Below are 27958 nucleotides of genomic sequence, written 5' to 3'. Positions count from 1 at the left end.
TAAGCAGATTATCAGTAGAGGACTAGTTGTTTCATGTCATGTAGTCCTCCTGCTCTGTTTCTACACCCCTAACACTGATGGGCAGTTTTCTGCCTATGCACAGTGTACACAGAGAGCTCCCAGTCAGTCATGTGAATGGGGTTATACAAGATTCAGCATTCAGAGCACTTGTAGATCTACAGCAGATAAATATCAAAACTGCAGCAAACAGCTCAGTAAGTGACACATGGCTAGAAACAGGATCTCTGCCTCTCCATCATGCTTCTCCCTGATGGGGTAGCAAAAATCTGGTGACAGATTCCCTTTAATTAGTTAAATCTAAATTTCAATACCTGGTATCTTTTTTGTAAACTCTACTAATATCTGGACATGACTTGTAGCCATAGTTGTTAGGAAGACAAAGTTGTCATCAGTACTGAGGTTGTCCTACAAGAAAACAAAGCATTATTTTAACTGAGAAACAGAATGATAAAATTTGGTTGAAATATTTTTTTCTTTCAAGCTTTGAAAACCTTGAAATAAGATTTATTTTAGGCCATTTTATCTGGAGATCACACAGTGATTGCAGATCTTATCACAAACCGACATTCATGCCTAAATGACACATTTATAGTGTCCCTACTCTAAGTACACCTTGTCTGATATGCATCCAGGTTATGGACTTATCTTTGATCATTATCTTTGTGACCTTCATAAAAAATGTTACAACACACACTGAAAAAGGCACATTGAATTGTGGAATTTGGGAGGTTTTATATATATATATATATATATATATATATATATATATATATATAATTTATATATATTATTTATATATACATATATATATACATACACACATATATATATATATATATATATATATATATATATATATATATATATATATATATATATATATAGTGCAGTAAATAATTATTTGATCCCTTGCTGATTTTGTAAGTTTGCCCATTGACAAATCCATGAACAGTCTATAATTTTAAGGGTAGGTTAATTTTAACAGTGTAAAATAGAATATCCAAAATAAAATCCAGAAAATCACATTGCATAAATTATATATTATTTAATTATATCATTTATTTGCATTTTGCAGAGAGAAATAAGTATTCGATCTCTCTGGCAAACAAGACTTAATACTTGGTGGGAAAACCCTTGTTGGCAAGCACAGCAGTGTTTTGTAGTTGATGATGAGGTTTTTGCGCATATCTCAAGAGGAATTTTGGTCCACTCCTCTTTGCAGATCATCTCTAAATCATTAAGATGTTGAGGCTGTCGCTTGGCAACTCGGAGCTTCAGCTCCCCCCAAAGTTTTCTATGGGATTAAGGTTTGGAGACTGGCTAGGCCACTCCATGACCTTAATGTGCTTCTTTTTGAGCTACTCCTTTGTTACAGATTTTCTGGATTTTATTTTTAATCTAGCCTTAAAATTACAGACTATTCATGTCTTTGTCAGTGGGCAAACTTACAAAATCAGCAAGGGATCAAATAATAATTTCCTTCAATGTATATGTGTCTGCGTACCCAGCACTAATATAAGTATTAACATTAAAAGGAACTTGTCACGTGTAAAAACCCTATTAACCTGCAGATATTGGGTTAATCTGCAGGTTAATAGCGTCTGAAATCTCAGCCCCTGCACATTGAGACCCCGCTGCCCCGAGGAAATTAACTTTGATCCTCCTGGCAGAATTGGTGATCTGGTCTCTGTAGCAGCGCCAGCGTAGGTTCAGTCATCGCTCTTTGTATGGAGAGCGGTGGCTGTAACCGCACTTCCTGCACTGACTGACAGCCGCTCACCATTAAAGCTTGCTGTCAATTAGTGCGGGTGGTGAGATTACAGCGGCCACCTTCCATACACACAGCGGTGACTGAACCTACGCTGGCACCGCCCACGTGACTGAAACCTAAACGCTGCCCGGAGGAATAAAGTTTATTTCCTCCCAGCAGTGAGGTTCAATGTGCAGGGGCTAAGAAGGTTTCAAACGCTATCAAACTGCAGATTAACCCCCATATGTACAGGTTAAGGCCTCTTTTACACGTTCGTGAAAATCACGCACGTTTTTCACGGACGTGTCAAAGGTGTGTATTGCCCTCAGTGTGCCATGTGTATGGCACACGTGTATTCTCCATGTGTTATCCGTGATAACACACGGAGAACGGAAACTTTCTAATCACCTGTCCCTGGCGTCGCTGTCCGTGGTGCTCATCTTTGGTCTCCGGTCTTGCCGACTCCCCGCTGCTGCCGCTTCCGGCCACAGTGAAGTGAATATTCAATTAGCATAATGAGCGGCGGTTGGCAGCAAGTGACAGCAGCGGCAGAGACAGGAGGGCGGGAGAAGGTGAGTAAAGGGTTTTTTTTTTCCTCACAGACACATGTCTTTTCTCCGGTGTGTGTCACACGGAACACATCCATGTGGTCCGTGTGTGTTATGCGTGACACGTTTGCGTTCCGTGTGACACCCGTGATGCGGGAGAGAAAACTGACATGTTGCCGTGAGAAACAATAGGACACACGTAAGTATGGAACGGACACACGTTCCGTGCAAAAATACTTACATGTGTCCAAAACCGTAGGAATACCTAGGTCTATGTATGTACGTGTCTCCGGTATGTGAGAAAACTGCCAAACACGTACCAGAGGCACGTACGTGTGAAAGAGGCCTTAGTGTTTTTACAAGTGACAGCTTCCTTTTAAAGACTTGAATATAATGTAGGCTTTGGATTAACATTCCCTAAATGATTGGAACTGACTAGAACTGGGATAACAGCAAAATGGTAGTAGGTGACACAATGTTCTACATTGAAAGATAGTAAAAAAACAAATACAAACAATCAGCAAGTATGCTTTATATTCATGCCAGGATTATTAAAGGCATCTCGGATTATCACTGAAACTTCCAGGAAATATATAGTATTTATCACCAGATCTCTTTATGATATCATTCAAACACTTTTATAGGTTGTGTAAATCTCTTATAGATTTCTAATGATAACATCTTAGTTAAAAAAAAAATCTCACCCAGTTTAAAAGTGGAAGATTAATAAGCAATAGAATGTGGTCTTTATGAACATTGGTATAGTATAATAAAGACAACAGTTTTTTGCTATTGTTGCAATCATTATATACAGTGGCTTTAAAAAGTATTCATACCCCATGAACTTTTCCATATTTTTGAACTTTATAACCAGAGATTTAAACATATCTTTTTGGAATTTATTGTGCTATACCACTACTAAGTAGAAAGTAATTGTGAAGAGTAAAGGAAATGATGCATAGTTTTATATATATTTTAAAAATATAAATCAGAAAATTGTGCTCCCTGAGTCCATACTTTATAGGACCACCTTTCGCAAGTCGTTTGGGGTATGTCTCTGCAAGGTTTGCTTATATACAGGCTGAAATTTTTGCTTACTCTTCTTTGCAAAATAGCTCTAACTCAGAGATTGGATGGAGAACAGAAAATTTCAAATCTTCCACAGATTCTCAATGGAATTTAGGTCTGGACTTCCACTGGGCCATTCACACACATGAATATGCTTTGGTCTAAACCAGGGGTCTCAAACTCAGCTGGGTGCATGGGCAGCATATAGGGAAAAAAAATGAGGGGCCACATTATTTGCAAGACAAAGTGAACATTTTTAATGATTCTATGTTTTTTTTCTATACATCTTTGGATCAATTTCTTTAAACATTTTTTGATTGTATATTATAACAAACATGCACTTTTTTTGTTAAGTTTACATATAAAAAACATTTTTATTGGAAAAAAAATATTCATGCTTTATTATGATTTTTTTTTACATTTTATCACCTTCTTGTAATATTGTTTTACAATTCGCAGCATCATATAGTAATCTTAGCCAACATCTTGTAATAATGTCCCCATCTGTGTGCCCTGTAGTAAGGTGCTCATCCTTGTGGTATTGTGCCCAGTAGTATTCTGCCCATCCTTGTGCCCTGTAGTATTGTGCCCAGTAATATTGTGCCCATCATTGTGCCTTGTAGTATTGTGCCCATCCTTGTAGTATTGTGCCCATCCCTGTAGTATTGTGCCCATCCCTGCATTATTGTGCTCTGTAGTATTGTGGCTCTCCTTGTAGTATTGTGCCCATATCTGTAGTATTGTGCCCTGTAATATTCTGCCCATCCTTGCAGTATTGTGCTCTGTAGTATTGTGGCCATCCCTGTAGTATTCTGTTCATCCTTTAGTAATACGCAAAAAAAAAAAAAATTCTCACCTTTCCTCCGTTCCCTGTGTGCCCACCAACAGTAATTGCAAAGTTTTGGAGGCAGCATGCTTCAGCTGCATCCAAAACCCTGCAATGTACAGTACAAGCAGAGTGGATGGGATTTCTAAATACCCCATGCCCACTGTGCGTGTACGGCGCGCAGTGAAAACTGACCTGCGGTGCGGCTTCCAGAGGCCGCAGCATTTGAATTTATGCTGCGGAGTCGGACACGTCCTCCCTAGGCAGAACACAGCGCACCAAACCCTCATCGCGGGCATGCAGCAGGTCCTGATTTTGAGCATGTACCTTGCCTGCTTGTTGTGGCCCGTGACGATCACAGCTCTATGCAGAGGGTCGGCGCCGTCAGGAACTTTATTGCTTTTAAATCCATTTGCGGTGCCGCGCAGAGGAACTGTGTCTGGACCAATGGCTGCTGCCTGCCAATCAGATGCAAGGAAGTGACGTCGCTGTATGACGTCACACCTTTGCATCTGATTGGCAGACAGCAGAAGCAACTGGAATAGAGCTGATAGCTCCTCTGCTTGGAATCGCAAATGGATTCAAATGCAGTAAAGTCCTGCTGGGGCCGACCCTCAGCATAGAGCCGCGATCATCACGGGGTCTGCGGGCCGCAACAAGCAGCCTCAGGGGCCGCATGCGGCCCGTGGGCCACATGTTTGAGACCTCTGGTCTAAACCATTCCATTGTAGCTCTGACAGCATGCTTTTGTCACGGTCCTGCTCGAAGGTGAACCTATGCCCCAGTGTCAAGTCTTTTTCAGCCTATAACAGGTGCAAACGTTTAGGTGCCCCGGTCAAAATTACTTTTAATGTGACCAATTAAGCAAGTTGAAGATAAAATGAGCTCTAAAAGGCACAAAGTTTAAATATGGTGCATTTCAATTGTATTTTAGGTAACAAATATTTTATTTACATCTTTTACATTTTAAAATTAACAAAAAAGGACAATGGGCCGATGCAAAAGTTTGGGCACCCTGCATGATTAGTACCTAGTAGCACCCCCTTTGGCAAGTATCACAGCTTGTAATCACTTTTTGTAACCAGCCAAGGGTGTTTCAATTCTTGATTGAGTGATTTTCATCCATTTTTCCCTGCAAAAGGATTCCACTTCTATGAGATTCCTTGGTCATCTTTTAAGGTCTAGGAATAGATTTTCAATAATGTTCAGATCAGGAGACTGTGAGATCCATTGTAAAACCTTCAGCTTGCACTTTTTGAGGTAGTCTATTGTGGCTTTTGATGTGTGTTTAGGATCATTATCTATTTGTAGAAGCCATCGTTTTTTCAACTTCAGCTTTATTTTACAGATGGTGTTATGTTTGCATCAAGAATTTGCTGAAATTTCATTAAATCCATTCTTCCCTCTACCCGTGAAATGTTCCTTGTGTCACTGGCTGCAACATAACTGCAAAGCATGACTGATCCACTGCCATGGTTAATGGTTGGCGAGATATTCTTTTCCTGAAATTCTGTGCACTTTTTCTCCACACATACCTTTGATCATTGTGGCCATAGAGTTCTATTTTAATCTCATTGGTCCACAGGACTCGTTTCCAAAATGCATCTGGCTTGTTTAAATATTCTTTTGCATACTTCTGAGCCTGAATTTTATTGTGAGGATGCAGGAGAAGTTTTCTTCTGATGACTCTTCCATGAAGGCCATATTTGTTCTAATGACTCTTAACAATAGCACAATGTACCACAAAAGCAGAGTCTGATAAAACTTCCTGAATGTCTTTTTCTGTGAAGCAGAGGTTGTGATTTACCTCTCTAGAAATCCTACAAGCAGCTCTCACAGAAATTTTACTTGGTCTTCCAGACCTTATCTTGATCTCCACGGTTCCTGCTTACTGCCACTTCTTAATTACATTTCCAATTGAGGAAAGGGCAACTTCAAAACGCTTTGCTATCTTCCTCTAGCATTTTCCTGCTTTGTGGGCCTCCACCATTTTTAGAGTGCTAGGCGGCTGCTTAGAAGAGTCCATGGCTGCTGTTTTTTGATACTAGGTTAGAGGAGTCTGGGTTTCTATAAAGCTGTGAAAAGTGTTTAACCTGGCCTTTCCAAATGGTGGTAGTGAACAAGTCATAACCCTAACAGACTAATTAAGGTCTGAAACTTTGGCCAAAGTTATCTGAGCAGACAAATCTCCAAGGTTGCCCAAACTTATGCATTGCTCCATTTTCCTTTTTGTAATTTTTAAAATGTAAAAGATGAAAAGATTTTTATTTTTTTTTACCTAAAATACAAAGGAAATGTGTCAAATACAAAGGAAATGTAACTTTATGCCTTTTAGAGATAATTTCACCTTCAACTTGGCTAACTATTCACAATAACAGTAATATCAACTAGCAGTGCCCAAACTTTTGTATGCCACTGTATTTAGCCACATCCATCTTCTCATCCACTCTGGCCAGCTTACCTGTCCCTGCTGAAGAAAATCATCTCCACATCATGATGATGCCACCACCATGTTTGACAGTAGGGATGGTGTTTTCAGGGTGATGTGCAGTGCTAGTTTTCTGTCACAAATAGCATTTTGCATTTAGCCCAAAATGTTCTACTTTGGTCTTATCTGACCAGAGCTCTTTCTTCTACAAGCTAGATGTTTCCCCTGCATGGCTTTTTACAAACTGCAAATGGACTTCTTATAGCTTTCAAAAATGACTTTTTTCTTCCAAATCTTCCATAAAGGCCAGATTTTTGGAGTATATGACTAATAGTTGTCCTGTAGACAGATTCTCTGCATCTCCGCCAGAGTGACTAAGGGCCTCTTGTCTGCTTCTCTAATTAGTGCTTTCCTTGCTTGGGATATCAGTTTAGGTGGACATCCATGTCTTGTTAGGTTTGCAGTTGCGTCATACTCATTTCGTTTTTGGATGATAGAATGCATAATGCTCTGTATGATATTCAGAGCTTGGAATATTTTTTTTTATAACCTAACCCTCTGCATTACTCTTTTCCACAACTTTGTCCTTGACCTGTCTGGTGTGTTCTTTAGTTGTCATGATTCTGATTGATCCTTAATGTTCTCAAACAAACCTTTGAGGCCTTCACAGAACAACTGTAGATAGATTGAAAATAAATTACACACAGATGGATTCATTTGACTTCTGGAGGTAATTAGTCACTCGGGATTTTATTTGGGAGTGTCGGACTGCTCACATTTATGTTTTTTAAATAGTTATAAAACCATGTATCATTTAATTTACACTTCACAAATACTGGCTACTTTGTGTTGATATAGCACATAAAATCCCCATAAAGTATATTTATTTGTGGGTGTAACGTGGGCAAATGTGGAATCGTTCACTGAATAGGAATACTTTTTCAAGGCACTGTAATATATATTTTAATTTTTTATGTATATATGATATATATTATATTACACAGAAGTTGTTGACAACTATTCAAACAATCCAATGTTTGCATGAGGCTGTTTACTTTCCATACAATATGAGCTCTTTTTTTTTCTTCTCTATGGAGATACTCCATTCACACATACGTACACGCTTACAGAGACAGAGTAACAAACAGGTCAAAGTAAACAGCATGTGTTATATTCTGTCAGGAATGAACGCAAGACAGATGTTCAAGTGACAGTCACTATCATTTGTGACAGCTGGCTATAAATGAGCTGACGTCTGCTCAACAGCTGGCATTGTAGTTTCTATATTTTACCTGACAAAGGGCATCTGCCCATTGTCATGGACGCAGTATATCTTTTTGGAAAATCTAGCTCATCCAAAGATTGACTATTCTAAATATTTTGACCCAGTTGTTAACTTTTTTGTCATAATTCAATAGTATATGTGAAAATAATGTATCTTATGAGCAAAGTCTGAAATTCTCAAGATTCTCAATTCTCAAGTAAAATTCAGTGAAGACCGATTGTTACATTACTGATATAGGAGATGGCAGTTGGTGTTCATAAAGTTGTATAGAGAACTGTAACTGTTTACACAAACAGATTGTTTGTGTCTGCATCTGCCACCAATCTCCTATCTCAGTAATGGTAAAATCTGTCCTCACTGAAAGTTACAGATTTTACCCATTAATTGAGAGTGAGAGATCAGTACAGGAGGACGAAGAAGCCAATTTCTTTAATTAATATATAGTATATTACAAAGTTTCTTCTTTCCATGTGTACTATTGAGTAGTGAAACAAAAAGGAAAACATTGCTTACTCTTTAAGACTACTCCTCGGGATTCCCGTTATAAACTTTAGACTGGGGCTACACTGCAACTTATGTGTCACTACTATATCACAGTAAAGTACAAGTGACTAGGGTCACATTAAGACCCCATAGAGTACCACATCCGCAACAGAAAAGTAGTACAATATCGTATTGAGATGTATTTTTGCAACTTTTTTTGTTGTTGTCTCAGTACTCTAGGGATCACAAGGTGACCCCATTAACTTGTATTGTACAGCGATATACAATAACATGTAGCAATATTTGGCTGCACAACTGTCATGGGTAAAGTTGCCATGTATCCCCAGCCTTATATTTAAGTAGGTATCTTTATAAGGATTATATTAGCAATAATCTGTTAATTGAGGACAAAATTGCAAAATATTCCAATTTGAGTGAATATGACTAAGGCATTGACTGTGACTGCTAATAAGAATTGTCCCAATGATGGTTGACCATGATAACTCTACTGTATAAATTAACTGTAGTGAAAATAGCACAATAAGTAAAATTTATATACTCCATATAATTGGAGAGACCAACAAAGCACTTATGCAGTGGTTTGTATTTCAATCATTTCTCACTGAAAATTCTACCATAACTATACTCACTACTAGCTTTGTTGCCAGGTCCTGGGGCAGTCGATGCTTGTTATATGCTTCCATCACATACTGGAGCAGTTGTATCTGGTCTTGTGTAAGTTCTGCTTTGACCTATTTTCACACAAATTGAAATAAAGAAATACTGAAAAATAATCAAAATATTTGTTTAACAACCTATGTTTTTTGGTTCTAGTATCAACACACTTTAAATGCGTTGTCCACTGTGAACACCTGAAGAGCGTTTCACGAATGCTTCATCAGGGGTTGGGTGTGTGTGGTGGGTGAGTCACTTATGTCTTAGCTGCCAGGATGTATACCATTATATCTACACATTGATTTTTTTTTTACTGAAATATAATTTTCCCCTGGGATGCCATTTTTATTTCCATTGTGCATGTCATTATGAACTGATTGCATTATATCTTTTCTACTTGGGCTATTACTTCCAGGGTTTTTTTCCCTTTGGTTCACCCATCAACACGTGTGAATTGTGTCCTCTGTGTTGGGACAATTACCATTATGAACTATTTTGCCTGTTAATCGTTTCGAGCACTAAAAGTTATTAATTTGTATATTTCATTAATTCATACCGAAATAGTCCTCAAGGTAGTCAAATGCATTGAACATGTAATAAACGTCACAGTTTTCAACCATAGTTAGTCAAAAAATAATCCAGTGACTAGCTCAATCAATTAAAAATTACATTTTTATTAAATACAATTAAAAAAGGAATTAAAAGTACCGGTACCTCAAAAAGATCACAAATAGGCACACAACTCACTCTGAAAAGTACCATGGATAATAAATAGATAAATAACACCCTGATAAATACACAAGCAGGTACAAAAATGTATGGATATAAATAGAAATTGCACAATGCTGGCAGAAATACACACTGTGTACGTTCCCTTCAGTGTGAATTTCTAGCCGCATTGTGCAATTTATATCCATACATTTTTGTACCTGCTTGTGTATTTATTGGGATGTTATTTATCTTTTTATTATCCGTGGTACTTTTCAGAGTGAGTTGTGGGCCTATTTGTGATCTTTTTCAGGCATTTCTAATTCATTTTTTAATTGTATTTAATAAAAATTTAATTTTTAATTGATTGAGCTAGTCACTAGTTTTTGGTTGTTTTTTTTACTTACTATGGTTGAAAACTGAAGATTTTATCAATTGTAGACTGTAAGCTCTTGCGATCAGAGTTGCTTTTCTTTTTGCTTATTGTATCTTCTATAACTATTACTTATGATTGTTCGTATATGAACCTCTGAATTAAGCTTTGCGGAATTTATTGGCGCTATAGAAATAAACATTATTATTATTATTATTATTATGATTTTTTTTTTCCTGTCCTGTATTTTATAATTATTGACCTCTGTGCTAAAATTTTGTGACTTTTGCTACTATCTATTTTGCCCAACTCGTCAAATTCATGAACTGTGGCTACAACAAAAATCGTATTTCAGCAGGGACTGGAGTAGGATTTGTGGCACTTGTCCAATGCTCCTGATTCATGAAGAGGTGTATGCAATTAGGTTGGATTTAGACTAGCCAACCCATAGCGTTAAACGACCACTGATCGGCTACATTGAAGTAATCAGTGGTCGTTTTTACAGCATGTTTAGACTCTTCCCATGTACGCAAAGTGATTGATAATTCAATTTGCACACAGACTGTCATTTTTAGCAGCCTTGGTCCTGTTCTACAGGACGACGTGCTGCTGAGAACAATAATTATTAAGCAAGCTTAATATAATTAATCTGATGAATATTTTGCTTGTTTCTCGGGAAACACACGTTCCTAGGAATGCTGATTCCAGATAATGGGCAAGTGCACATACGCCCTTACTGTAAAGTTTTTCCAAAAATAGGAGCTGATCACAAGCATTTCTAAGCAAACAGTTTGTGATCAGTTTAATTCAAAATGAGTGACCATTCTAACAAGAATAACAAGTAGGGATTAAGCTTTTGTCAAAATTGAAATTGTATCAACAATAAGGAAAAGTTGTGGAATTATGGAAAGCACAGGATTGATAGACATATTAATGATTTGAAAATATTGTTTCCATTTTTTCATCATTTGCATAAAAATGGGAGACAAGTCCAGAGATGTTGCAGACCATGGCAGCATCTTTAGGCTACGCAGGCTGCTCTCAGTAGTATAAGCAACATGTGGCCTAATGTACTGTTTAAAAACAGTTCCTGGGACGCTCTGGTTCCACAATTGATCCATTCTGCACTGAAAGTGTAATTCGAACTCACATGCCAAGCCTAAGGCGTCAAACAGTGTCTACACAAATCATCAGAGAGTGTTTGCATGACACTGGCTGCAAGTGTCCTAGTTGCAAGATGGCAATAGGAATTGGAATGAGGACCTGTCCTGAGTCTTGAATTCAGTGATAACTGGCATTTTGTCTGGAGACCTTGTGGGGAACGCTATAAAGAGGCCTTCATGCAGGAACGTCACACTGATCATACTCTCGTAATTAGGATGTTAAGTGGTATAATGTATGGTAGCTAGACCCCTCTAATTCTCTGGTCCCTCTAGTACAGTGCATATTTTCAGGATTTCCTTAGTATTGCAAAGGTGTCGGAATCATCACCTACAGTGGGGAAAAAAATATTTAGTCAGCCACCAATTGTGCAAGTTCTCCCACTTAAAAAGATGAGAGAGGCCTGTAATTGACATCATAGGTAGACCACAACTATGAGAGACAAAATGAGAAAACAAATCCAGAAAATCACCTTGTCTGATTTGGTGAGATTTTTTTTGCAAATTATGTTGGAAAATAAGTATTTAGTCACCTAAAAACATGCAAGATTTATGGCTCGCACAGACCTGTATTCTTCTTTAAGAGGCTCCTCTGTCCTCCACTCATTACCTGTAGTAATGGCACCTGTTTGAACTTGTTATCAGTATAAAAGACACCTGTCCACAACCTCAAACAGTCACTCCAAACTCCACTATGGTGAAGACCAAAGAGCTGTCAAAGGAGACCAGAGACAAAATTGTAGCCCTGCACCAGGCTGAGAAGACTGAATCTGCAATAGGCAAGCAGCGTGGTGTAATGAAATCAACTGTGGGGGCAATAATAAGAAAATGGAAGACATACAAGACCACTGATAATCTCCCTCGATCTTGGGCTCCACGCAAGATCTCACCCCGTGGGGTCAAAATGATCACAAGAACTGTGAGCAAAAATCCCAGAACCACATGGGGGGACCTAGTGAATGACCTGCATAGAGCTGGGACCGCCATAACAAAGGCTACCATCAGTAACATACTATGCCGCCAGGGACTCAGATCCTGCAGCACCAGATGTGTTCCCCTGCTTAAGCCAGTACATGTCTGGTCCCGTCTGAAGTTTGCTAGAGAGCATTTGGATTATCCAGAAGAGTATTGGGAGAATGTCATATGGTCTGATGAAACCAAGTAGAACTGTTTGGTAGAAACACAACTCGTCGTGTTTGGAGGAGACAGAATGCGGAGTTGCATCCAAAGAACACAACACCTACTGTGAAGCATGGGGGTGGCAACATCATGTTTTGGGCCTGTTTCTCTGCAAAGGGACCAGGATGATTGATCCGTGTACATGAAAGAATGAATGGGACCATGTATTGTGAGATTTTGAGTGCAAGTTTCCTACCATCAGCAAGGGCATTGAAGTTGAAACGTGGCTGGATTTTTCAGCATGATAATTATCCCAAGCACACCGCCAGGGAAACGAAGGAGTGGCTTTGTAAGAAGCATATGAAGGTCCTGGAGTGGTCTAGCCAGTCTCCAGATCTCAACCACATAGAAAAACCTTTGGAGGGAGTTGAAAGTCCATGTTGCCCAGCGACAAGCCAAAAACGTCACTGCTCTATAGGAGATCTGCATGGAGCAGTGGGCCAACATACCACCAACAGTGTGTGCCAACCTTTTGAAGACTTACAGAAATCGTTTGACCTCTGTCATTGCCAACAAAGAATATATAACAAAATATTGAGATAAACTTTTGTTATTGACCAAATACTTATTTTCCACCATAATTTTTTAAAAAAAATCTTGCTAAATCAGACAAGGTGATTTTCTGGATTTTTTTTCTCATTTTGTCTCTCATAGTTGGGGTCTACCTATGATGTTAATTACAGGGCTTGCTCATCTTTTTAAGTGGGAGACTTGCACAATTGGTGGCTGACTAAATATTTTTTTTCTCCACTGTATACAGGTGATTAAATCACATATACTGCACTAAGGAAATCCTGAAAACATGCACTGTTGGTAGGCCTTGAGGACTGGAGCTGGGGAGCACTACTCTAGTACACTGACAGTTCAGGGTTACATTAATTTGATCATGAAATACAGCATTTTCTCTAGTGTCCCAGGAGCAGTTTTTTAAGACTTCAAAGCCAGGTATCATATTGTTCTTAGTACGTTAAATAACCTGAATAACCTAAATATGCTAGCATAGCCTGCAGCCTCTTCAGAATTGTCTCCTGTACAGCACATTTAAGATGCCATTTGTTTGCAATGCAAAGGAAGCTGCCAGCAGTGGATCTTTATGATGTGTGCAACCAACTGCTGTCAGTGTGACAGGACATTATTTAGACAACCATTAATAACCTCATTGATAGCAGGTAACAGCATATAAGTGCTTGTATTTCTGAATGTGTCGCTCATACTAGATACAAAATAAATCAAGATGTTTTGAAAATGTTTCTATTTTTTCATCATTTGCATATAACTAACATCAATCTTGTGATTTCCATAATTCTACTTTTCCTTTTTTGTGTTGCAATTTCAATGTTGAGGAATGTACGGTAGTTCTTGAATTATCATGTTTTCACACGAGGACGCAACATCCACTTCTATATACATAATTTAAATATAATGAAAGTTAACCAAGCACACAAGTAGTCCAAAGACACACCTGAATATTAGTGATAAGCAAGCACTACTATGCTGGGTACTTGTAATGAGCAGTTGGATAATCGGTTGGCCACGCCTTGAGTACCCTAGTATAATGGATATCAATGGGGAACTCGAGCATTTTTCCTGGAAATCTGGAAAAATACTCAAATTCCCTTCTAATTTCCATTATGCTCGGGTACTCGAGTTGCACCCATGCGAGCATCCAAGTGCTCATTACGAGTGCCGAGCACCTCAGCATAGTAGTGCTTGCTCATCACTTCTGAATATACAGTGGGTATGGAAAGTATTCAAGTCCCTTTTGAATTTTTCACTCTTTGTTTCATTGCAGCCATTTGGTAAATTCAAAAAAGTTCATTTTTTCTCATTAATGTACACCCTGCACCCCATCTTGACAGACAAAGAACAGAAATGTAGAAATTTTTGCAAATTTATTAAACAAGAAAAATGAAATATCACATAGTCATAGGTAGAGTTGAGCGCGGTTCGTGGTTCGAGGTTCTCCAGTTCTAGGCTCGAGTGATTTTGGGGCATGTTCTAGATCGAACTAGAACTCGAGCTTTTTGCAAAAGCTCGATAGTTCTAGAAACGTTCGAGAACGGTTCTAGCAGCCAAAAAACAGCTAAATCCTAGCTTGGTTTCTGCTGTAATAGTGTAAGTCACTCTGTGAATCAAACTATTATCACATTTCAGTGTATAGTGTGCGTGAACAGCGCCTTCAGATCACTGCTGTTTCTATAATGGCGATCGCCATTTTTTTTTTTTTTTTTTCTTGTCTTCCTTCCCTAAGCGCGCGCGTCTTGTGGGGCGGGCCAGCATGTCAGCCAATCACAGACACACACACACCTAAGTGGACTTTGAGCCAGAGAAGCAACGGCATGTGTGATAGGATCTGCATGTCACATGTCCCTGCATTATAAAACCGGACATTTTCTTCACGAACGCCATTATCTGCCTTCTGCGTCTTTGGTGTCAGACATCAGTGTCGCAGCTCCGTCCTCCTGAGTCCTATAGCCGATACAGCTGTATGCGCTGCATACACAGCGTTAGACAGCTTAGGGAGAGCACATTCTAGCAGTCCTTTTAAGGGCTCAAAGCGGCAGGGTCAGAGAGCCATAAGTGACAGGTCCTGCAAACAGCAACAGCGTCTGTGTAGCCCAGGTCAGGGATTTCCTCCCTGCATTTCACCATTAGGAGGGAATAGAAAGGCAGGCTTCCATTCCTCTACCCAGAGCCCCACAATCCTGCCACTGTACCCTCTTGTCCTCTGCACACTCCAACTCATTATAACTAAGCCATTATACTAGCAAACACTCAGTGAACCTAGTGGCATCCTATCTGAGGCTATTGGACTTTGCTATAGTCCCACTAGTGCAAAGACATTTGCAGAGCGCGTCTGCCTGCATTGCACACTCCAACTCATTCTAAGTAAGCCATTATACTAGCAAACACTCAGTGTACCTAGTGGCATCCTAAACGTGGCTGTTGGACTTTGCTATAGTCCCACTAGTGCAAAGACATTAGCAGAGCACATCTGCCTGCATTGCACACTCCAAGTTTTTTAAACTAAGCAATTTTACTAGCAAACACTCAGTGTACCTAGTGGCATCCTATACGTGGCTATTGGACTTTGCTATAGTCCCACTAGTGCAAAGACATTTGCAGAGCACGTCTGCCTGCATTGCACACTACAACTTTTTTAAACTAAGCAATTTTACTAGCAAACACTCAGTGTACCTAGTGGCATCCTATACGTGGCTATTGGACTTTGCTATAGTCCCACTAGTGCCAAGACATTTGCAGAGCGCATCTGCCTGCGTTGCACACTCCAACTAATTATAACGAAGCCATTATACTAGCAAACACTCAGTGTACCTAGTGGCATCCTATACGTGGCTATTGGACTTTTGTCAATTCACAGTATTGGAACGTTATTTGCAGCACGTCTGCCTGCATTGCACACTCAAACTTTTTTAAACTCAGCCATTATACTAGCAAACACTCACTGTACCTAGTTGTATCCTAAACGTGGCTATTGTACTTTTGTCAATTCACACTACTGCAAATCTATGTGCAGCACCTCTGCATGACAACCTCGTGCTCTGTTTTTAATAAGCTATAATGATAGCACAAAATACTGCCATTTTGTGGCATCATAGAACTGGCTGTTGTATTCCATTAGTGCCCCACTGGTGACAAGCTATTTCTAGCACCTCTACATCACACCCTCATGCACATTTTGCTACGCTAATGTTATAGCAAACTCATGGAATTCATTGCTGCATTTCATAATTCGGAGGGATAGAAAGTCAGGCTTCCTTTAGCTTTTCCTTCTGTTCATAGACAGCATCTCCAAGACAAATTTCCCCTCCACGTCTAAGTGTGGAGAGGCAGCTAGTGCGCATGCGTGTGCCGATGTACCCCAGCTGCAGCATAATTACAGTGTTTCGCCTAGTGAGTATGCTCAGCCTGACTGTGCCATTCCTGACGCTAAGTTTTCATTTCGGGATACAGCGCATGCTCCCACACTAAGTGTGAAAAGCCTCTTTGCACAGGTGCTTGCATTCCGTGCCGGGTATAAGTCCTGTTTTGGGCATAGACACCATGCTAAAGCTGATAGTCTTTTTTCAGAGACTGTATTTCATGCTACTGAGCATGCTCAGGCACTTCCTGCATCAGAGACTAGGTCCGGTAATGAACTCTTTGGCCCTGGCCCTGATGTGGGGGTCCCATATAGACCACAGGGCATCAGGTGTCCTCCCAAATGGCTTGCAGAGGCCCACACCTATGACTTGTCACCGCATTATTGATGCTCAGACGATGACTGGTGAGGTGTTTGGGTCATGGCAGCCATGAGGTCATCATTGAAGTTGCGTTTCCAAATAGGACGCTAGTTATGCCACTCATGACGTGTCACTCTACTTTTGTCTCCAGGAGGTGCATTGTGGTTCACCCTGGTTTGGGGCGGACCCAGGTTATAAAAGGGGCTGGAGCCAACAAGGAGGTGCGCAGTCTTCTATTATGCTCCGAAAGAGCACACCTCCATGTGTTGAACCCATTGCGGCTTTAGGCCAGAGGTAGGCAGGGATCGGGTGGTGGATGCAGGCCACCACCACAGTTGGTAACGCAGAACGGTTAAGACCAGCTCCTGTCCTAACAGTCCTGCTTGTGCAGCCCAGTGGCATTAACAGGCCTGCTGCTGCTGATGCGCCTGCTGTCCACAGGTGTGGCCCCTATGCACACGGTCAGCGTACTCAATGGCCCCTGTGTTGTTAACAGGGAGTTCCTGGGCTGGGTGGGCATGTGGACCCGGTGACGCTAACAGGGCTCACAGTCTCCAGATCCGAATGGTGTCTAACTCGGTTCAGGCTACTATTAGTTTCATAGCCACACAGCTCTGTATCCTCCACCAAACCTTCAAGTTGCCAACCTCTCCTTTTCCAACTGGGAGCACGGTGGACACTGACTGCTGATGGGGATATATACCTTTCTCTTTCTTTTCTTATTAATTTTCGTTATATAGCGGTCACAGATTATATACCACTTTATCCAAATCTGCCAGTCCCACTGTAACAGATGTTGTTTCTTCAGCAAATGTTACAGTTGCTTAACCACCAAATCCACGGACCAAAACTTTTTTCCCCTTTCCAACACACCTGTTCCCCTTTCCAACAGCATCTGTCCTTTTTCAACTCATTTTGGGATATGACCAAAAGTGCAACTGTGCAGGGACACCGTACTCAACGCCATCTCAGCACAGCAGCCATCCCTCGGTCCCTCCGATGTGGACAAGTAAAAGACCATTTCCTCCTATCCATGACAAAGCGTTGAGATTCACTCTGTGCAGCACTGGTGTTTAGTGGACAAGTAGATCTAAGATTGCGTACCACATTCTGCAGATACTCCTGTATACGTGCGTCTATTTCTATGGCAGGAATTAGTTCGCCAAATTTTGTCTTGTACCGGGGATCTAACAGTGTGGCAACCCAGTATTCAGGATTAGTTCAAATTCATACAATCCGAGGGTCATGTAGGTAGTGCAGCAAGAAGGCGCTCATGTGTCTTGTGCATCCAGGAGGACCAAGTCCTTGGTGTGTTGGTGGCAGAGAGGTGAGAATCGTGCATCCTTCCTCTGCCCTCTCCCCCCAACCTCGCACAACCGAAATGTGAGCAAGCTCTCACTCATCTGCTGAGTCTTCCATGCCCATCGCCAGTTCGTCCTCCATTTCTTCATGGGCTCCTGCACTTTCATCAACACTTTTTGCTGATACTATGCGCCCTTGTTAATCCCTCTCCCTCACCATGACTGCCGCATAGGTGCCGCTGACCATCTGGACCTCGTAGATCTTGTTATCCCTTCCGCATATGACTCCTCCTGTACTTCCTCCCCTTCCTCTTGTCCCAACACCTGACTCCGAATAATAATTACAGTGTGCTCCATCATGTAGATGACCAGAATTGTCACGCTGAGAATGACATTGCCAGTGCTAAACATCTTCGTCGACATTTCAAAACTGTGTAGCAGGGTGCATAGGTCCTTGATCTGACACCACTCCAGCAGCGTGATCTGCACCACCTCTGGATCAAGTTATCCCAGGCTATATGTCTTACCGTATTTCAGCAGGGCTCTGCGGTGCTGCCACACACGCTGCAACATGTGCAGATTCCAATTCCTGCGTGTCGAAACATCGCATTTACGGCGTTTAACTGCCAGACCCTAAGACTTCCGGAGTGATGAAAGTTGTTGAGCTGCTGTGTGCGCACGATGGAAGTGAGCACATAGCGAGCGTGCCCACTGCACAAGGCCATGTAGGCCGTGATGGTGTTTTAAAAATTGCTGGCGAATTCGGTTCAACACGTGAGCCCTAAAAGGCACGTGTGTCACATTGCCCTGAGGATGGCCCGCAGCCAGGTTTGCATCATTGCCGCACACGGCTGTTAAGTCACCAACGGAGTCCGCTCCGTCAATTTGTACTCCGGTCGCCAGGTGACAACGTGTTCCTTTCATGAATAGTGCTGATGATGGGAGAGTAGTCGATGCCAGCGGCGCAGGTGGACGCAGGTTATGCTCACCCACTGGGCTGCATTACCTTGACAGATGCAGAATCTCTGGCTGAATGTAGCTGGTGGGTATCTCACAGATGAAATACCATCATTCAGCTACAACCAATGGGAAGACACCACACCCTTTTTTATGCCCATCCTGTCTGCAGACCACTGCCAGACATAGCTATGAACCTCTGGTTAATTTTACCCCCAGTTCAGTTTTATGATTTTGTGTGCTTGTTACCTGACTACTTTTCCTGCTTGCTGTTTATGTACCTTGTTGGCCGATACGCATTTCACCTCTGCTTGTTTTCTGATTCTTTCCTGGCCGTCCCATTCTGTTCCTGTTCCTCAATTAATGTTTTGACCCTGCCTGACTACTATTCTCTGTAATAGCGGTGTGACTCACATTTCCCATACATTTCAAAGTAAAACTTTGACCGCCTGATGGCATTGAGCTCTGCTGCCAGCATAGTAAGGAGGTGTGTGGTAGTCCTTGTGCGCAGTTGCAAGGAAGGGTGGCCTGACCACACAGGGTTTGCGCCAAGGTAGAGGACCCACACGAGGTTGAAGAGGCAGAAGCAGTGTATTAACTTCTACATACAGAACAAGGATTGAAACAACTCGTGGGGACGACAAGACTTGTACAGCAGACCCTTCTCCATCTCTCACCATAGTTTGCCAGTGCCCAGTCAGTGACATGTAATGACCCTGTCTATGCTTACTGGTCCAAGTATCTGTGTTGAAATGCACCCTGTCGCACACAGATTTTCTCAAGGAAGTGGTGATGTTGTGTGCGACATGCTGGTGTAGCGCGGGCATGCTTTTCTTGGAGAAGCAGTGGTGATTGGGCATCTGGTACTGGGGCACAGCGACAGACATAAGGTCTGTAAAATCCTGTGTGTCCACTACGCGTAAAGGCAGCATTTCGGTAGCCAACAGCTTACAGAGGGATAGAGTCAACCACTTAGCTTTGTCATGGGTCGCAGTAAGTGGCCTTTTATTTGACCACATCTGAGGGACAGAGATCTGGCTGCTGTCTGTAGACGGTGTTGAGTAGGGTGTCCCTGGAAAAATGCAGGTTTGTGAGAAAAGTGCAGGCGGAGACATGATGTTGCCTTCATCTTGCCTTCAGATCTGTTCATCTTGTATCATTTTTAAAAAACACAGCAAGCAAGGGTTACTCCAAGCGGAGTCTACCTTTTTTCCCCAAATTGGGCACACAGACACCCCATCAGTGGCAGGACTTGTGCCCTAGTTGCAAACAGGATGTTTTGATTTGCATCAAGCACATTCCAAATCCACAAGCATTTACTCTCCCCAGGATGACACAGGGGTAGTAAATTCCTTCTGGATCCATGACTTGTTCATTTTGATGAACGTCAGTCTGTCCACATTGTCACTGGACAGACGCGTGCGCTTATCTGTCAGCACACACCCAGCAGCACTGAAGACACGTTCAGAGACAACGCTGGCAGCTGGACACGACAAAATCTTCAAGGCGTAACTGGAGAGCTCTTGACATTTTTCTAGATTTGAAGCACAAAAGGAGCAAGGCTCCATTTGCAAAGTCATTGCATCGATGTTCATTTGGAGATACTCCTGTATCATCCTCTCCATCCGTTGACTATGTGACACACTTGATGTCTCTGGTGGCCTTGCAAAGGAGGGTCTAAAAAAATTATGAAAAGATTCCATAAAATTGCTGTTACCAGCACCAGATACGGTCCTACTGGTACGGGTAGACTGTTGAAGATGACGAGGCCGTCCCATGTTTGTCAAGTTACAACTGGGAGAATCACTCCCTTCACCTGCACGGTTGTTTGGTGGAAAAGCCGAGCTAAGATCGAGTAACAGCTTCTGCTGATACTCCTGCATACGTGCGTCCCTTTCTATGGGTGGAATTATGTCACAAAATTTGGACTTGTCCCGGGGATCTAATAGTGTGGCAAGCCAGTAGTCATCATCACTTCTAATTTTGACAATACGAGGGTCATGTTGGAGGTAGTGCAACAAGAAGGCACTCATGTGTCTTGCGCAGCCATGCGGACCAAGTCCACGCTGTGTTTGTGGCATAGAGGTGCTAACCGTTCTTTCTTCCTCTGTCATCTCCCCCCAACCTCTTTCAACTTAAATTTGACCAAGGTCCCCCTCATCAGCTGAGTCTTCCATGTCCATGGACAGTTCGTCCTCCATATCTTCATGTCCTCCTGCACCTTCCTCAACATCTCGCCTGCTACCATGCGCCCTTGTTGATCCCTGTCCCCCATGGTCCCATGCCTGCCGCGTTGGTGATGATGAACGTCTGGACCTTGGTGATGTTGTTGTGTCTTGCGCATATGAATCCTCCTGTAGTTCCTCCCCTTCCTGTTGTCCCACCCCCTGACTCCGAATAGTGTTTAGCGTGTGCTCCAGCATGTAAATGACTGTAATCGTCATGCTGATAATGGCATTGTCAGCGCTAAACATATTCGTCGCCATGTCGAAACTGTGCAGAAGGGTGCATAGGTCCGTGATCTGAGATCACTCCATCAGGGTGATCTGCCCCACCTCTGCATCTCGTTGGCCCAGGCTATACGTCATGACGTATTGCACCAGGGCTCTGCGGTGCTGCCACAGTCGCTGTAACATGTGGAGAGTTGAATTCCAGCGTGTCGCCACATCGCATTTCAGGCGATGAACCGGCAGGCCGAAAGACTTCTGGAGCGATGCAAGTCGCTCAGCTGCGGCGCTTGAACGGCGGAAGTGAGCACTGCAGACAGTTTCCGTGCCCTGGTCAGAAGGCCATCTAGGCCGGGATAGTGTGTTAAAAATTGCTGGACAACAAGGTTCAACACGTGAGCCATACAAGGCACGTGTGTCACCTTGCCCAGGCGAAGGGCCGCACCCAGGTTTGCAGCATTGTCGCACACGGCCTTACCAGGCTGCAGGTTGAGTGGAGACAACCATTTATTAAACTCGGACCGCAGAGCTGACCACAACTCCTCAGCTGTGTGACTCTTATTCCCAAGACATGTCAAGCTAAAGACCGCCTGATGCCGTTGCGCTCTGCTGCCAGCATAGTAATGAGGGGTGCGTGATTCCTTCTGCGCAGTGAGAACGCTGGTGGCCTGACCAGGCAGGCTTGGGGCGGAGGTGGAGGACCCAGATGAGGTGGAGGATGCAGAAGCAGTGGCGGAACTTGGACAGACAGAGGATTGACACACAAGTCGTGGGGACGGCAAGACTTGTGCAGCAGACCCTTCACCATCTATCACCATAGTTACCCAGTGCCCAGTCAGCGACATGTAACGTCCCTGTCCATGCTTACTGGTCCAAGTATCGGTGCTGAAATTCACCCGTTCACACACAGAGTTTCTCAAGGAAGCGGTGATATTGTGTGCGACATGCTGGTGTAGCGCGGGCACACCTTTCTTAGAGAAGTAGTGGCGACTAGGCATCTGGTACTGGGGCACAGCGACAGATATAAGGTCTCTAAAATCCTGTGTGTCCACTAGGCGGAAAGGCAGCATTTCTGTAGCCAACAGCTTACAGAGAGATAGAGTCAACCTCTTCGCTTTGTCATGGGTCGAAGGAAGTGGCCTTTTATTTGACCACATCTGAGGGACAGAGATCTGGCTGCTGTGTGTAGACGGTGTTGAGTAGGGTGTCCCTGGAAAAATGCAGCTTTGGGAGGAAAGTGCAGGCGGAGACATGATGTTGCCTTCATCCAAAGTTGGTGCTATCGATGTCTGAGAGAGCTGTACACACTCACTTGTTTCCCCTTCCAAACCAACTGACGACCTACCAAGCAAACTGCCTGTTGCGGTTACAGTGGTGGAAGTTGTGGGTGGAAAAACAGGTGTGACAGCTGTCCCCACAGTCCTAGAAGATGACGAGCGCGCGGATGCCCTGGAAGGGGCAGGCGGTGGATGGTTGGCTCCACTAGGCCGCATTGCAGCACGGTGAGCTTCCCACCAGGCCATATGATATTTATTCATGTGACGATTCATGGAAGAAGTTGTCAAACTGCTGAGGTTTTGACCTCTACTAAGATAACCATGGCAAATGTTACAGATCACATAATTTGGCCGATCTTTTTTTATGTCAAAAAAGGACCAGGCTAGGCAAGGCTTAGAGGCCATGCGACCTGTTGATCCACCCCGAATAATGCTCAGAGGCAGAGTGGTGGCTGAGGATGCAGTTGTAGACGTGCTACCAGTGCTCCGACTGTGTCCAGGAAGGCGCCAGGTTACTTCGACGTCGGTTGCATCCTCCTCCACCGCCTCTATTGACCTCCTCGAGTGTCTGACTGTGGGTTGACAGTAGGTGGGATCTAGAACTTCATCATCAATTGTTGTGTTTGCACTCCCCTCCCCCTCAGACCGAGTTTCTTCTTGCCCTGACCGAATATTTAAGTTGTCATCCCAATCGGGTATCTGCGTCTCATCTTCATCAGTATGTTCCTCATTGCCTATAACCACAGTTGTTGGAAAGGCAGCATTTTGGTAGCCAACAGTTTGCATTTTATGAAAGTCAACCTCCAAGCCATGTCATGCCCTTCTAAAAGCATGTATAACACAGCGAGGGGACTCCAACCACAGTCTCCCTCGTTGCCACTCACTGGGCCACACACACCCCACTTGACTGGCATCGGTTGAGCCCCCTTTTGAAAAAGAAAAAGATGCTTTGCATGAAGCACTCTCAAAAATACGCGTGCCTTTCCCGTCCCCTGGCTGACCCCGGGGAAGAAAAGTCCTCTGAGAGCCATGACTTGTTCATCTTGGTTCTTTTAGAAACACAGCGAGGGGACTCCAACCACAGTCTCCCTCGTTGCCACTCACTGGGCCACACACACCCCACTTGACTGGCATCGGTTGAGCCCCCTTTTGAAAAAGAAAAAGATGCTTTGCATGAAGCACTCTCAAAAATACGCGTGCCTTTCCCGTCCCCTGGCTGACCCCGGGGAAGAAAAGTCCTCTGAGAGCCATGACTTGTTCATCTTGGTTCTTTTAGAAACACAGCGAGGGGACTCCAACCACAGTCTCCCTCGTTGCCACTCACTGGGCCACACACACCCCACTTGACTGGCATCGGTTGAGCCCCCTTTTGAAAAAGAAAAAGATGCTTTGCATGAAGCACTCTCAAAAATACGCGTGCCTTTCCCGTCCCCTGGCTGACCCCGGGGAAGAAAAGTCCTCTGAGAGCCATGACTTGTTCATCTTGGTTCTTTTAGAAACACAGCGAGGGGACTCCAACCACAGTCTCCCTCGTTGCCACTCACTGGGCCACACACAACCCACTTGACTGGCATCGGTTGAGCCCCCTTTTGAAAAAGAAAAAGATGCTTTGCATGAAGCACTCTCAAAAATACGCGTGCCTTTCCCGTCCCCTGGCTGACCCCGGGGAAGAAAAGTCCTCTGAGAGCCATGACTTGTTCATCTTGGTTCTTTTAGAAACACAGCGAGGGGACTCCAACCACAGTCTCCCTCGTTGCCACTCACTGGGCCACACACACCCCACTTGACTGGCATCGGTTGAGCCCCCTTTTGAAAAAGAAAAAGATGCTTTGCATGAAGCACTCTCAAAAATACGCGTGCCTTTCCCGTCCCCTGGCTGACCCCGGGGAAGAAAAGTCCTCTGAGAGCCATGTCCACATTGTCAGTGGACAGACACGTGTGCTTATCTGCCAGCAGACCCACAGCAGCACTGAAGACAGGTTCCGAGAGAACGCTGGCTGCAGGACACGACAAGATCCCCAAGACGTACATGGCGAGCTCAGGCAATTTATCAAGATTGGAAGCCAAGAATGAGCAGGGCTCAAGTTGCACAATAATGGCATGTTTCCTTGCATATACTCATATATCTGTGTGTCCTCCTCTTTTTCCTTGTCCAGCTCTTTTGTTTTCGCATGAGTATATGTCCTTGTCACTTTCCCATGTGTTGTGAGTTGTTTGTGACCTTTTGGACACCTTTGAGGGTGTTTTCTAGGTGTTTTTCTGTGTTTGTGATTGCCTGCCATTGTTTCCTATGCAGTTCGAGTTCGGTTCGACGAACCGAACTCGAACGGGAGGTCCGTTCGGCGAACCAACCTCGAGCCGAACCGCGACCGGTTCGCTCATCTCTAGTCATAGGTATTCAGACCCTTTGCTCAGAATTGAGTAGAAGCACCGTTTTGAGCTAGTACAGCCATGAGTTTTCTTGGGAATGATGCAACAAGTTTTTCACACCTGTATTTGGGGATCCTCTGCCATTCTTCCTTGCAGATTCTCTCCAGTTCCGTCAGGTTGGATAGTGAACGTTGGTTGACAGCAATTTTCAGGTCTCTCCAGAGATGCTCAATTGGGTTTAGGTCAGGGCTCTGGCTTGGCCAGTCAAGAATAGTCAGAGTTGTTCTGAAGCTACTCCTTTGTTATTTTAGCTGTGTGCTTAGGGTCATTGTCTTGTTGGAAGGTGAACTTTCTGCCAAGTCTGAGGTCCTAAGCACTCTGAAAGAGGTTTTCTTCCAGGATATCTCTGTACTTGGCCACATTCATCTTTCCTTCAATTGCAACTGTGGCGCCCCTGAGGCTCCAGTCGCCACAGAGTACTGCAGGTGCAGTATTTACCTCGGGTAAGGAGGAGGTTTATCACCGGTGTTCCACATTCACAATTTACATACAGTTAGGTGCCTTCCCACAGGGGGGATGGCCCAGGGTAGATAAGGGGGTGGCCAACACGATGCATGGGACTTTCCCGGTCACTGAAGCCAGCCACCTGGGGGGCGGGTTCCACCTGGAGTAGATGTAGGAGCAACTACACACAATCTGCAGTCAGTCTACCCGGGACTACGACACCACCACCTTCTTCCTTTTTCTTATTTCACGGGGCCTGTGGCTTGGAGGGGAGCACTCAGCCCGGGCTCCTCACTACTACTGGAGGGGCAACTCTTAGAAAGGACAAATTCCAAACACCAGTGGCTTCTTCCAACTTATTTGAGGTCGACAGGGCCCATCACAGTGGGTGACCGGTACTACCCGGGCACGCGGCATAATAGTGAGTAAAACAATCTGGAACTGCAGCAACCAACTCGGACTCTTCTTACTGGTGCTGGTGCCCCCCGTATCAGCGCCAACGGCCTCCGCCACCACTGCAGTCTTCATTATCCTCCCTGGGGCCCGCTCCACGTGTTGGGAGCAGAAACATTTCAGCTGCTACTACCATCCGCCCCAAAGGACAGCAGCGGCGGCTAATTCCCTGGCCACATACCGCAGGTGGCCTCACGACAACGCCCAACAACCTCCACCATCACCCTTATCCATCCATCCTCCGTGTACACCTCGGGGTCACGAAACCAGGTAGGATCACCCATGATATCCCCTGATCCTCACCGGCCCTGTGACGAGTATCTTCCCCCGACCCCCTGCAGTGCTACACAACCAGTCATCCTGTCCCTGCAGCTGAAAAACAACCCCATAGCATGATGCTGCCACTACCATATTTAGATTTATATTATATACAGAGAATCTTATTTCTCATAGTCTGGGAGTCCTTCATGTGTTTTTTTTTCCTCAAACTCTATGCGGGCTTTCATATGTCTTGCACTGGGGAGAGGCTACCGTCAGGCCACTCTGCCATAAAGGCCCGACTGGTGGAGGGCTGCAGTGATAGTTGACTTTGTGGAACTTTCTCCCACCTCCCTACTGCATCTCTGGAGCTCAGCCAAAATGATCTTTGGGTTCTTTACATCTCTCACTAAAGCTCTTCTTCCATGATTTCTCAGTTTGGCTGGATAGCCAGGTCTAGGAAGAGTTCTGGTGCTCCCAAACGTCTTCCATTTATGGATTATGGAGGCCACTGTGCTCTTAGGAACCTTGAGTGCTGCAGAAAATCTTTTATAACCTTGTCCAGATCTGTGCCTTGCTACATTTCTGTCTCTGAGCTCCTTGGGCAGTTCCTTTGATCTCATGATTCTCATTTGGTCTGACATGCACTGTGAGCTGTGAGGTCTTATATAGACAGGTGTGTACCTTTCCAAATCAAGTCTTATGAGTTTATTTAAACACAGCTGGACTCCAATGAAGGAGTAGAACCATCTCAAGGAGGAACACAAGGAAATGGACAGCATGTGACTTAAGTATGAGTATCTGAACAAAGGGTCTGAATACTTATGACCAGGGCCGGCGTCAGCACCCGGCAAACCCGGGCAAATGCCGGGGCCCTGGAGAGCCGGGGGGGCCCACTCGGCCTCGTCAGTTCTCCTGTCCCTTGGCCGGGGCCCACTCGCCTTTACAGTTCTGCGGTCCCTGGCCGAGTTCCGGGGACCGCAGTCCTCGGCAGCAATCTGCGGCGCCGTCACTTTAAGGCGCGCAGACATCCTGGTTTGAATTTCATCTGTGGGCGGAGCTACCGCCTTCTCAGTCCCACAGATGAAGGAGGCGAGCTTCTGTCCGGCGCTGTGTGGGCCCCCTCTCCACCGTGACCTAATCGGGTAAGTGCCCTCCCCGCCTCCCCATTATGGGCCCCGGTGAGCTGCTTCTAACCCCCCAGATGTATGCCCTGGCCCCTGCCAATGCCCCCACCCGCCGATTCCGCGGGTGCTGTACCCACCGAGCCGCGGGTGCTGGCCCCGCCGAGCCGCGGGTGTGGGCCCTGCCGAGCCGCGGGTGCTGTACCCACCGAGCCGCGGGTGTGGGCCCCGCCGAGCTGCGGGTGCTGCCGCGGGTGCTGTCCCCGCCGAGCCGCGGGTGTGGGCCCCGCCGAGCCGCGGGTGCTGCCGTAGGTGCTGTCCCCGCCAAGCGGCGGGTGCTGCCGCGGGTGCTGTACCCGCCGAGCCGCGGGTGCTGCTGCGGGTGCTGTACTGCCGAGCCGCGGGTGTGGGCCCCACAGAGCAGCAGAGTTGTGTGTGTTTGTCTGTATGTAGCAGAGTTGTATGTGTTTGTCTGTATGTAGTAGAGTTGTATATGTTTGTCTGTATGTAGCAGAGTTG

The 27958-nt window shown here is 44.3% G+C and overlaps 1 protein-coding gene across 2 annotated transcripts in view; it reads right to left on the bottom strand.

Moving 5' to 3' along the window:
* Positions 1-27958, bottom strand: part of NR1H4 (nuclear receptor subfamily 1 group H member 4) — a 304378-nt gene that overhangs the window by 111686 nt on the left and 164734 nt on the right. For both annotated transcript variants that reach the window (XM_075342389.1, XM_075342390.1), the window contains exons 5-6: positions 9060-9161; positions 333-426 (exon numbers count right to left, since the gene is read on the bottom strand). In XM_075342389.1, the coding sequence (XP_075198504.1) occupies positions 333-426; positions 9060-9161 (196 nt within the window). The remainder of the gene's footprint in view (positions 1-332; positions 427-9059; positions 9162-27958) is intronic.

The sequence above is a fragment of the Anomaloglossus baeobatrachus genome, chromosome 4, assembly GCF_048569485.1.
Source record: "Anomaloglossus baeobatrachus isolate aAnoBae1 chromosome 4, aAnoBae1.hap1, whole genome shotgun sequence".
Lineage (NCBI taxonomy): Eukaryota > Metazoa > Chordata > Amphibia > Anura > Aromobatidae > Anomaloglossus > Anomaloglossus baeobatrachus.
This window is presented reverse-complemented; position numbering and strand designations above follow the sequence as displayed.